This window comes from Pelmatolapia mariae, linkage group LG1, assembly GCF_036321145.2.
Source record: "Pelmatolapia mariae isolate MD_Pm_ZW linkage group LG1, Pm_UMD_F_2, whole genome shotgun sequence".
In the NCBI taxonomy this organism is placed as follows: Eukaryota; Metazoa; Chordata; class Actinopteri; order Cichliformes; family Cichlidae; genus Pelmatolapia; species Pelmatolapia mariae.
Genome location: NC_086227.1, coordinates 38,892,192 through 38,904,793, shown reverse-complemented (window position 1 = coordinate 38,904,793; position 12,602 = coordinate 38,892,192). Strand labels below are relative to the sequence as shown.

The following is a 12,602-nucleotide window of genomic DNA, read 5'->3' as shown; positions in this document are numbered from 1 at the left end:
TTTATCCACGGTTATTTAATCAGCTGATCATGTTGCAGCAGTTTGGTGTGTAAACATTTTCCACTTCCATTTTCCATCGTCTTATTGTGTGTGTGCGTGTGTGTGTGTGCGTGTGTGTGCGTGTGTGTGTGTTTCTAATAATAAAGGAGAGTCCGATCTGATAACCGACACTCCTCTCCGTGTTGGGGTCATTAACTCGCCACAGCCCGCTTTCTCTGGAAGACTTTATACCTCTGATTTGATCAGTTATTGTTTGATGGCATGCTCAGGTCACCTCGAGAACAGGAAGTGGTTTCAGAGGAGCGCTGGAAGCGCGAGGCCGGGATCTCGTTCTGTAGTTTTCTCCTGTTTCTGCGACACATCGTTTTCTCCCTCAGGCTCTGACTGAAGTTTAGAGAAAACAGCTAAAGGAAAATCTGCTCATCTCTAACACAGAGTCCCAGTTTGAGCACAATTAAATCACAATAAATATACATAAAAGAAGACACCGACAAAAGCAGTCAGCCTGGTTTAAAGCCAGAGAATAAAAACTGGCTTTCAAACAGGTGTTACAAGTGTCTGCTGACGGAGCAGCAGTTTGTTCTGATTTACTGCGGAGCTCAGTGATTGGTGGAAGGATGCGCCGAACAGCTCAGGTCAGGGAACCAGCACCGACGACTGTGGTCACACTTGTGCCACTTTAAAGCAGCCGTAGTCGATCAAAGTCTGTAAAAGGCTGGCTCTCCTCCACAGCATGTCTTTATCCTGTCTTCCTTCTCTGACCCCAATCAGTCGCAGCACATGGCCCCGCCCCTCCCTGAGCCTGGTTCTGCAGGAGGTTTCTTCCTGTTAAAAGGGAGTTTTTCCTCCCCACTGTCGCCAAAGTGCTTGCTCATAGGGGGTCATATGATTGTTGGGTTTTTCTCTGTGTGTATTATTGTAGGGTCTACCGTAGGGCTGTGCGATATGACCAAAATCTCATATCCCGATATAAGACATCTATCGTCCTGATAACGATGTAAATCACAAAAATTTTACATTTTCTGTAAATTCTGTGAATCTCGGGCAGCTCGACTTGCGTGAAGTGTTTCCAGCTGGGCGTCGCGTACCTGGAGTCGAGTGTTTTAACCGATGCATGAAACGATATATTTTTAGACATAAGTTGTAACGGCCGCCGTTTTCTTTGTGTATTTATTACACGGCGTGCTGCGGGGAAAAGCCTGTTCTAACATTTGAGTCTAAGGTTTATTTTTTAGCACCTGACGTCTCTTTTTTGCTTCTCATCCGTAAATACTCTGCATACTCTTTCACGTGATTCAGTTTATTTTGAAAAGTCTCAACAGGATCTTGAGCTTTATTGTTAAAGGTTTATGTGGAAAATAAACAAGCGGACACGCGATGGTTTTACCGTCGTTGTTGCCAACGACAACGCATAAAAACAGGCGCTTGTCCATCTGTAGTGTGGTTATATTAAATATAAGAGAAAGAGAGAACTTTAAGAAATTAATATAGCTGCTACAGTGACCATCAAAATGATGAAAAAACAGTTTATTTTGCGACACCACGAAACAAACGATAGCGTAAAATGAAACGATAGATGTTTTTATATCGTCATCCGATATATATCGTTATATCGAACAGCCCTAGTCTACTGTACAATATAAAGCACCTTGAGGTGACTGTTGTTGTGATTTGGCGCTGTGTAAATAAAATTTAATTTAATTAAAACAGAGCAGATATTAGATTCTGTATTAGAGTCGTTTTGGGTATATTAATAAATCAGTTCAGAGGTTTTGTAGGTCTGAAATTAAAAACTACAAACACAAAAGAAAGAAAATCAGCAGATTTTCTAACTAACACTCGCCAGAATATTGTTATGGAGCCGCTGTGAGTTTAAAATAAAACTACGGGTTACTTTCACAACTTTTTTTCTTGTAACGAAGCCGATAAATATGTGTTAAATCTGAGTGGGTTTCATCTAAATTTACAAATAAATGTCAGGATGGAATTTAAGAGTGCATGTTTTCCCATGCTGCCTCATTAGCACAGAGCCCTGAAATCCATGGTTTGAGTCAACCCCCTCATTCTTTATTGTTTACATCAGCTGTAGAATAAACTACTGTGTGTCTGAGGAGCACGTTTGGACAGTTAGAAATTAAAACTAAAGTCCTCCTTGGCTCATTAAACCTCTTCAGGAACTCTTAAAACTCTCTGGGATCTCGATGACCCCTGGATCTTCCTCGTGAGGTTTTTTAACGTGTGACCCTGAGTTTGGACCGCAGCCCCGCCCTCCCCTTGTTAGCGCCCTGAAAGGGGTCGGTGGACCGGAAACGTCCCCCTTTTGTTCTTGCAGGAACGTTTCCAGAAACGGTCCCGGCTCTGTTGACAGTGAGCTGCAGGATGGATCGCTGCTATATGCAGTGAGGTCTGCAACCAATCAGAGGCGTGCATCAGGATAGGCTGGCTGTGATTCAGACCGTCAGCTCCCACTGGGTCAAAGTCCCAGCATGCCCGGCTCTGTCACGTATGGCACATATTTAGGAGAGGTGGTCGAGATCCCCACGACATGAAAGAAGGAGGTCACTCTGACCCTAAAACCCTTCACTTTACCAAAATAAAAGCCTTTGTGCCTCATCTACTTTCCCAATCAGCAGGTCACTGTTCCCACAATAAAAGCCTTTTATGATTTTTTCCAATCTGCACATTCAGAATGAGACTGTAATGTCAGTCAGATTGACCCTGTCACTAAAATAAAAGCCTGTTCTGATCTAAAATTATATTTGGACATCTGTCTTTTCAAAATTGAACTTTTCTGGACTATTCTATCAACTAGAACATCACTGCTGTCAAATTAAGTCTTCTCTCATCTAAAATTATAGTTGGGACAGCACTTTCCAAAATAAATTATTTTCCTCACTCTAAAAATCAGCCTTTGCTGATCTTTATGACCAGTGTGCTGCAGTTATGTTTACTGTACTCTACTTTATTTCTACTCTCTCTTTATTGAATAAAAGTGCTCCAGTAAAGTGAAAGTTACAGAGATGTGATCAGTTTAAGCAATGACTGCAAACGGATCAGTGATCAAAGAACTGGAAGTAATCCCGACTGTTATTAAACGTGAAAACCGGCACGTAGCTTATCCTGAAGATATTAACATAAATCCATCGTTTAGTGTCGTGCTGTTACGTCACCGGCGATCCTCTGCAGTTTTATCCTGCAGCAATAACAACAGATGGTCCCGGGACAGAGAGAGAGAGAGAGGGAGGAGAGGAGGCCCCTCGAGCTCTTTCTCTGATCCACTCAGTCTGATGGAGGTGAAGAGCCGACCTGCCACAGTGCTAATCTGTTCCATTCACAGAGGAAACAGTTTGCTGCACCTGCTGCTCATCCACAAGCTCTGTGAGGAGAAGCTCTTGGACTCCACGCAGGAGCTGGATTCGTGCTTTTCTTGCAGGTCTGCACAACAAACTTTGGGGGTTTTTTTCTTGCAGTGGAGCTCAAGGTCAGGATATCACTGCAGGGAAAACTCTGCTGAAACTTTGCATCTTGCTCTGCGTCCGTGTTGCACTTCGAATCACTTTTCTCTTATCTGGGGATTTTTGTTTTTGGTGCACGGCTCTGCAGCCTCGCTTCAGAGCAGGAGGCGTTTGCACAGTCTTGAGTTTCACTGAGAAACTAAAGCTGGCGGCTGCAGGCTCTGGTTACCTGTCTTGATAACCGTTGGCGTGACAGCAGGGAGGAGGACGGGACAAGGTTCAGAAGCGTTTTATCGTCTGTGGATGTGTGATGTTGGCGGGGCGGGGTTCGGGACAGAGGTGAACAAACACAGCAGGATTTAAACAGCTGATCCTTTTTAGAGGAAACATTTAGAGAGAGGATCGTCAACCTCAGCGGGACCCAAACGAGACGCCTGTGAGCTCCCACCTGGGCTGGAACAACCCTGTGATGAAACCAAACACCCACCCGAAGCACCCTAGAGTCTGAGGGGTGGGGGGGAGGGGGTCATGTATGTCCTGTGCACCCTGGCGGTTCTGACGCTCCACAACCTGATTAAGAACCGGAACAAACCGGAGCAAAGCCAGTCCACCGAGGCTGTGGGACAGGAAGGTCGTCGGAAGGATGGGGGCGCCGGCGATGGGTGCTGGGGGATGTCCGGGCCCCGGGATCGAGTGGATGGATCAATGAACCACAGAGCTGAGGGGAGGAGGAGGCGAGGGGGCATACGCAACCTCCCTAACAGCAGGAGGCATGTCCAGGTGAGGAAGAGGTCGGGTTCAGGCAGCGTGAGGTTTCAATTCTTGAAAATATTAAAACATAAAACTTTAAAACAAGTTTGGGAAACGGGGGACTCACTCCTAATTTTAGAAGGAAATACAAACTTTTAGTTACATTTTAGGTGAGTGTGAGTCTGCACTTATTAAGGATTGACACCCTGATTTGATCTGAAACGCGCTCGATCAGTAAAGCTGCATAATCACCTCTGAGTGTAAAGTTGAACCTTTCATTTACCAAACGGGTGACGTACAGCCTGAGAGACTTCACAAAAATGAGCATCAAGATCTTTGCAAAGGTCTTAAAGTATTTTATTTTACTGATTATTATTTTTAGACTGATTTGTTTACATGTAGAAATATTTTTACTTTATTTCAGTATCGTTGGCCTCACTTCAGCTGGACCATCAGGTGAACTGGACCATTTGTAGCCTGAAGCTTTTACACCTTTAATTTGGTCAAATTAGTTATATAATAGAATATAACACTGTGTTTAAACAAGTAAATCTTTTTTAAATTATGATTGTTTCTATGAAAACGTGATCAGTCTATAATCTGAATGCGACATTTGTTAACAGTAAAAAAATAAAAATATCATAAAACCAAAAATCTGAGGCAACAGTAGAAACGGAATTTGTATTTCTACGGTGTGCAGGAAGATGGCGCATAAATATGATTGTCATTATTTTTAAATCAAAAAAGTAAATGTTGTTAAAACTGTAACCATGATGATCACAGCGGCAGTTATGAGAGCTCGGTGTGTTTTTTGTTCTCGACGTTTCGGTGTTTGAGAAATCTGCTTTGGTTTTATATTTATATTTATATTTTTATTTATATATATATATATATATATATATATATATATATATATATATATATATATATATATATATATATATATATATATATATATATATATATATATATATATATATATATATATATATATATATATATATATATATATAAAAATATAAAATTAGTGAACAAGCTGCTCTTATTTTGAAAAGTCAGCCACCGCTAACCAGTTAGAGCAGTGTTTCTTAACCCGACTCACCGAACCCGGCAGAGCCTCCACCGTGACATGCACGGCTCATTTTGTGCACCAGTAAAAAACATATCATAAATCACAAATCATATTTTATTTTTCACTAAAGAGGGGTTCAGTGAATGCGCATATGAAACTGGTGGGGTTCGGTACCTCCAACAAGGTTAAGAAGCACTGAGTTAGAGGTTAAACATTTGAAATCCACTGAGGAGAACATGATGCACAGGATGCTTTTGTGAGTGCCGGTGTTGTGCCAAAAAAATGGTCGTCTACCAAAAACTGATTGCTTGTATTTAAACTGCTATAAATAACTGGTTGGACTATAATATGTGAAACATATGTCAAATCTATCCCTCATGAATGATATCAAGTCATTCTGAGCCACAAACAACATTCCTGTAACAAAGTAGAAGCTGCATCAGTTTTTGGCAGTCACTTTTATATATCCTTTATTTATCCAGTTAAAAAAATCTTGTTGTTATTAAAAATTTATTTTTTAAGAGTAATCTGGCCAAGAGGACAGCTGACAGTGCAGCAAATATAACAATAGTTATGTAAACATATTTTAAGTGGACAAGAAGGACTGGATTAGTTATAATGTAAGTAACACAGAGTTATAAAGATACTTGAAAAATGGGTAATTTTTAAATGTTATTTTTAACCCCTTTGTGAACCCTGTTCAGCGAAGTATATTTACCAACACATGTTAAGATATTACACATAAAAGAACACACAGAAACATTGGAAATCACTTTTTGGCACAACGCCGGCTCTGAGGCCCTGCAGGCACCAAAATTGAACGAGTCCTTTCTTTGAAGCGTCAGGTCTCGCTCATCTTTGCATTTCCTGATTAATCCTGCAAACAGTAAAACAGACATGGGTCAAACCCCATGGAGGGATTATACAACTCTTACACTAACGCTGCTAAAGTAGGAGTTAGACTCCCGGCCGACTGTTTGGTGAAGACTTCAGTTTTCGTAATGAGCGACTCGTTGCAGACGTACACAAACTGAAGGCGCTGACACGCATTCACAGACGGGACTTGTGTGATTTCTGTGGGGTAACGCTTAAAAAGAAGAACTTTCACTTACAGCGGGGTAATTTTATTTTCCGTGTCCTCGGGCGAGGACAAGGCAACCCTTTGTTGTTCAATAATCATAAAGTTGTGATTCAGCAGTTTTTATCTGAACTTGCTGACGGACTGAGGAATGTTTACAGCTGCACAGTAAAAGTTATCATATCTGACTGCAGCAGTAAAATGTCACTAAATGTCAAACTTTACGGGGAGTTCGGTTGTTAGGCAAAGGTGAATCTGCTCTCTGATTGGCTTAAAAAATCACCTGAGACGAGAGGTCAGCTCAGCAGGGTTTATGCGGTCAGTGACACAGACTTGGTGGAGCTCTGATACAAACGCAGATAATATTTGATTGTGGAAATAGCCATTAAATGATAGCAGGGCTAACTTTTACTGCGGAGTTTATTTTGTGATGGACTGATGTGACGCATGTTTGGGTCTCATTGTCAGATTTGTGGTGTTGTGCGGTTTCTTTTAAGTTTGCTGCTATTAAAAACTATAAGTGCACTTGTTTTACACTCAGGTCAGCTGGTGTGAAATATTTCACAGGTGATGAACCTGTGAGTTAACATTTATGTGTCGGCTGTCAGAAACAGCGCCACCTGCTGGTCGTGTAAACTGATTGCACTTGTGTAGACGGACGTGAATGATGAGCTCGGGATGAACAGATGTGGAGTCTGAGCCAGAGGACGGACCGTAAGGATGATCTCAGGTTTCACTTCAGCTTCTTTGGTTTTTGTCCCACCCTCGCTAGAGAACATGGAGCAAATATGTGATTTGAACTGCCTGTGAACATGCATTTACCTCTGTGTGCATTTATTTTAGTCCCCCTGCTTTACTGTAAGTAATAATTAACCCCAGGAGGCATATTTGTGTAGTCTGAATGTGCAGGGACAGGCGGGCACAGAGTGTTGTTCAGATATGGTCACGTTTTAAATGTTTTTCCCATAACTCTGTAACACTCTGACGGGTCCCAGCGGCTCCCGTTGATGCAGGTTTTCATCATGTTCAGAGGCTTCATGTTTGCTGGTTCCAGTTAAATCTGATGTTTGTTTGTCACAGGACATTCGATCACATGATATAAATGTCTGAAATCCTCTGCCTCCTTATAGAGAGACGGCATTCAGGGTCGAGCGCATCGGTCACATCAGTTGTGTAACCAAATATTCATCATCATCCTCTGATGGTATAATCTGTGAGCTCTCGTCCTGCAGGACAGGACAAGCTTCATTTTCCTAGAAGTTTGTATAACATATTGTGCAAAAATTAAAATAAAAAAAAAAGTTCCCCAAAGAGCATACTTTATGAAAGGCACAAACAGGATGTGTAATGTGTTAGTGGAATAAAAAAAAGTAAAGATTTTACAGTTTAAGATGTGAATGACTTAAAAAAAACAAAAAAACAACCTAATTTGATATCAGTTAGACAAACTTCATCTAATACATTTAATAAAAGAAACTTAAAAGCATGACTTTTTTTTCTTAATTTTGATCAAATCAAATCAAATCACTTTTATTGTCACATCACATGTGCAGGTACACTGGTACAGTACATGTGAGTGAAATTCTTGTGTGCGAGCTTCACAAGCAACAGAGTTGTGCAAAATACAATAATGTAAAACAAGCAAAATATAAAAATGGCTAATCTAAAAAGTAATAAATATATGTACAATATGTAAAGGTATATACATTACTGAATGTGTATACTAAATATGTTTTTCTACGTGTGTGTGTTTGAGTGTGTATATAGTATGTATATACATGTTTTACAAATGAAATAAAGTAAACAATAAAATAAGATATATAAAATATACAGAGGTTGGTATGTGCAAAACAGTGGTATTTATATACAGTATGGAGTGCATAATGTTGAAGTTCCAGTAGTGAGGGTGAGGTGTCTATGAAGTGTTCAGCAGTCTGATGGCCTGATGGAAAAAGCTGTCTCTCAGTCTCAGTCTGATTGGGTCCTTTAGCTGAAACCCTCACCTTCCCCTCACGTAAAGCTAACCTTGTGCATTGTGGAGTCCTCGCATCTTAACTGTAAACTTCACGTCCCCACAATCTGAGTAATACGAGTACACACAGTGCTGAATATTTGAGGTGGGGGAGGAGCAGCCGCTCTCGCTTCAGTGGAGGCTGAAATATTCATCCGCTGCTGGGATGGAGCGAGGAGGAGGAGGAGCTACAGGAGGTGTGATGCTGCTGTGCTGTTGCTAAGGAAACGGAGGGAGGAAGCAGTGAGTACGGGTGTGTGTGTGTGTGTGTGTGTGTGTGTGTGGTTAGGGGGGTTGGTGGGTGTCTTTGACTCTGATCCTGCTGCTGTGTGTCGGCGCGAAGCTGCAGCAGTCTGGGCGATGCGGCGATGATGATGTGGACGGAGAGGCCGCAGGGAGGTAAGAGCCGGGCGGATGGTGCAGAGAGGGAGGTGGGGAGGGATGGAGGCGCTGCAGGGGAGGCGGACATGTTGAGCAGACATGGAGGTCTGGCTGTAACCTGATGCAGAGCAGACGCTCGTGTTTCATGACCTGAATACGAGCTGTCGGTGGCACAAAGCTTCATCCTCATTCATCTGGTTCCTCTCCTCCTCCTCCTCGCTTTCACACCGTTTTATCTCGCCATAAACCTCTTCCTGTCCATGGAGAGTATACCAAGGGACCCGTAGATTGTCCTAATTGAAGCGCACGTCTGCTTTCACGCATTGTGTCCTTGCAGCAGGTGTAGGCGGAGCCACTGCCAGGTATTTTTAGCCTCTTCATAATGACTTCAGCAGTTTGTAAAAAGAAGTGGGTCAAAAACATGAAGCGTCTGTGGGACGGAGCAGGTCTGAGCGAGTGTCCTGATGATGATGTCACTCATTTATCTGCCTGTTGTCTGAATGAAGCTTTATTTAATCACATTTAGACGCCTGTGAGCTGAAACAGCAGCTAAGGTTGTGGAGGGAGTCTGCCTCTGAGTGTAGCTGCGCTTACAGAGAACAACCATCCAGATGTTTCCTGCTGTTCTTCAGCTTGCTGCGCCTGGGACAGATAAACGCTCTTATTTTGTTTGTTCTGCTCTTTTCTGTCCGAGAGCTCACAGATGCAGATGAACAGGGACTCAAAGGGCTGCGTTTAGATGCCAAAACAAAGCAGGTTGGATACAGATGTCTTTATCATGCCATCCTCTTTGTGAGACATAAAAAAATATTTCAGAGCATCAAAGATGTTTTTTTGTTGTTGTTGGTTTCAGTTGTAGGAGATGGTAACATTATTTGAGAGGTTATAGTCTGAACTTTGACCCTGCAGTTTTGCTCTGTGGGGCAGACTGGCTCTAAAAATGAGTGTGTGCAGCCGACGGAGAACAGACTGAACAGACGTCCCCATCAGCAGTGCAAAATTCACCACACAGCTAACCACAGTGAACGCAGGTTAACATGGTGTTGTTAAATGTCGGGTTCCCTTTTAGCTGCCTCCACTTCAGGTTTGAAAAATGAAAGATGTACTTCCTGTGTAGAATGTGTGTTTGTGGGGTAGCGATGATGATGATAATGAGGTCTTAGTCTGAGTACAGGGAGAGAAACGTAAAGATTTGACCCAGTTTGGAGGAGGCGGCTCTTAAAGTCTCTCCAGGAGGTAAACGGAGCAGGATGCTCATTTTGTTACTGTGACACTGAAGAGAAGCCGATGATGCCATCCTTCTCCTTCATGCTTATTTCTTTCTAAGAATGTAAATGTTTGCAGCATAAGAGGATAGAAAGTAATTCAGAGGTTACAGTTGACAGAAACTGTATCTGAACGGTAAAATCTGAGGGTTAAATTACAGGTTTATCATTTTTGTCTCAGTTATGACAGGATCAGTGTAAAAGCTGAGAAATGTGAAGATTTTCTTTCTGCTTTTGTCCAGTTTAATTACAAACTTTGCTTCAGAGAAAAAAATCCAAGAATTTTAAAATCACGTCTGAATCTTAGATTAAGGATTTTTATTTCCCGTCTAATTCGGTTCACTGTGAATTTGTTCTTTAGAGCCAAAAGTGAACGTGAGTTATCAGGCGACACGCTTTGTTAAAATCCGCTGGCTGTTTAAATGCTTGTAATCTTGCACTCATTTAATGATGATGAGGGAACGTTCACATTTTAAGAAGGTGCCTTGGTTAACATAACCTTATGTAAGGGTTAAAGTGGCATTAGCTTAAGGTTATATTAGCACATTGTGGTTAAAATAAGGTTAATATTAGGTTAGTGTGTGTGTGTGTGTGTGTGTGTGTGTGTGTGTTTACTGTGATAACTGGCAGTGTGAGAGGTGAACGTGAGCTCTGCTGTGTGCAGGGAAAAATGTGTCAGCAGCTGTCAGCATTAATAAAGCTTTGATATACTGTGTGTGTGTGTGTGTGTGTGTGTGTGTGTGTGTGTGCACGCACGCGCTAATCTGCACTTTCACCATACATTGCATGAGTCAGCAGCTCCAGCCCTGTAATTCCTTCCTAACTTATAGGTTTGAAATATCAAAGGAACGTCGACGTGAGGCCGGATCGTTTCTGGATGTTTGCACATGAATCCGTCACACGGCCCGCAGCTCCACACACCAGGCAGCTGGAACATCTGTCTGTACGTGCTCTGCTCCTCTCTGTGAGTGGGAAAGCATCGGCCTGGCTGCTGTCAGGAAGCGGAGCTGTGGCCGGCTCTGGATTGGTCAGCCGCACGCCGGGATGAGTAAAACGCTCTCGGCCTGCTAAGTGCTCGTTTATCGACGGCGTTTCCGCTCCGAGCGTCTCCTGCTGGCCTTTGTCTCTTGTTGTGTTTTGTGGTTCTCGGCCTCTCCGCCACGTTATTAGAAACGTTCATGTGTACGCTCGCAGTGTTCTCCACTGCAGTTTAACTTCATGTGTCCAAACATATGCTCCTGCCCAGATATTTTCCATGTTCTTTTCGTTTTGTGGCTTTTCTATTCTTGACGTTGATTTCTGGTTCGTGATCGCCTCTCTCTCCTCCGTCTTCACTTGGCTCGATTTACCTTCGAAAGGATCCTGTGATCATCAGCCTCTGTTTTCTCTGGACTTTCAGGCCTCTTCATGTTGCTGAGCCTCTCTGTGACGATCAGCTGTGGTCCTGCTAACGTTCACGTCTCCTTTGATTGCGTGTTGTGGGTTCAGAGAACCATTACCAAATCTAAATGCCACAGTTCAAATCCCCTTCATACGGTTTACCTGCTCAAATGATGAAGAAATAACAAGCAAGCAAGCAAGCAAGCAATTTATTTATATAGCACTTTCGGATCAGCCCCCAGCTGAACACAAAGTGCTGTACACTTGACATGCCAGAGTGATACATTGAACATGTTAAAAAATAAGAAAAATAATAATATTACCAAAAAAAAAAAAAAAAAAAAAAAAAAAAAAATAATAATAATAATAATAATAATAATAATAATAATAATAATAAATATATATATATATATATAAAATGATTATTAAAATGACATTAAAATAAATAAAATTAGCACAAATAGCAAAGACAATAATAAAATAGTATAAAAAATGATGATGAGAATTACATTTAAAACAATAAAATCAGCACATTAGATCAAAACAATAAAATCAATAAAATTGGGTCAGACTGTGTCATATGCCAAGGAATAAAAATGGGTTTTAAGATGTGTTTTAAAAGTGGACAGTGAAGGGGCCTCTCTAATGTGCTGGGGCAGACTGTTCCACAGATTAGGAGCAGCAATAGAGAAGGCCCTGTCCCCTCTGAGCTTCCTCTTGGACCTGGGTACCTCCAGGAGCAGCTTGTCAGCTGACCTGAGAGACCTGGGGGGTGAGTAAGGATGCAGAAGCTCAGAGAGGTAAGTTGGGGCAAGACCGTTTAAACATTTAAACACAAACATGAGAATTTTAAAATGAACTCTAAGATATACAGGCAGCCAATGGAGTGAAGCCAGGATGGGAGTTATGTGCTCTCTTTTACGAGTTTTGGTTAAAAGTCGTGCAGCAGAATTCTGGACCAGCTGCAGACGAGAGAGAAGATGCTGACTAACTCCACAATACAGAGCATTACAGTAATCTAGACGACATGAAATAAAAGCATGGATTACCGTTTCAAGATGCTGCCTGGATAAAACAGGTCTTATCTTTGCCAAGCGCCTTAAATGGTAAAAACTGGACTTGACAGTAGCCCTAATTTGACTGTCTAATTTAAAATCACTGTCCATCTTAAAACCCAGGTTTGTAACAACAGATTTAAAATACTCTGCCA

The 12,602-nt window shown here is 41.9% G+C and overlaps 1 protein-coding gene across 7 annotated transcripts in view; it reads left to right on the top strand.

Annotated features, from left to right (window-relative positions):
* kifc3 (kinesin family member C3) overlaps nucleotides 1-12,602 on the top strand; it is a 41,928-nt gene that overhangs the window by 8,390 nt on the left and 20,936 nt on the right. For 3 of the 7 annotated variants that reach the window (XM_063480698.1, XM_063480705.1, XM_063480690.1), the window contains exon 1: nucleotides 3,265-4,235. The exons of 1 other annotated variant lie outside the window; for it this stretch is intronic. In XM_063480698.1, the coding sequence (XP_063336768.1) occupies nucleotides 3,984-4,235 (252 nt within the window). In that variant the 5' untranslated portion in view covers nucleotides 3,265-3,983. Of the gene's footprint in view, nucleotides 1-3,264; nucleotides 4,236-8,656; nucleotides 8,766-12,602 lie in introns of those variants that run through there. 3 more of the 7 variants (XM_063480738.1, XM_063480712.1, XM_063480750.1) reach the window with 2 other exon arrangements.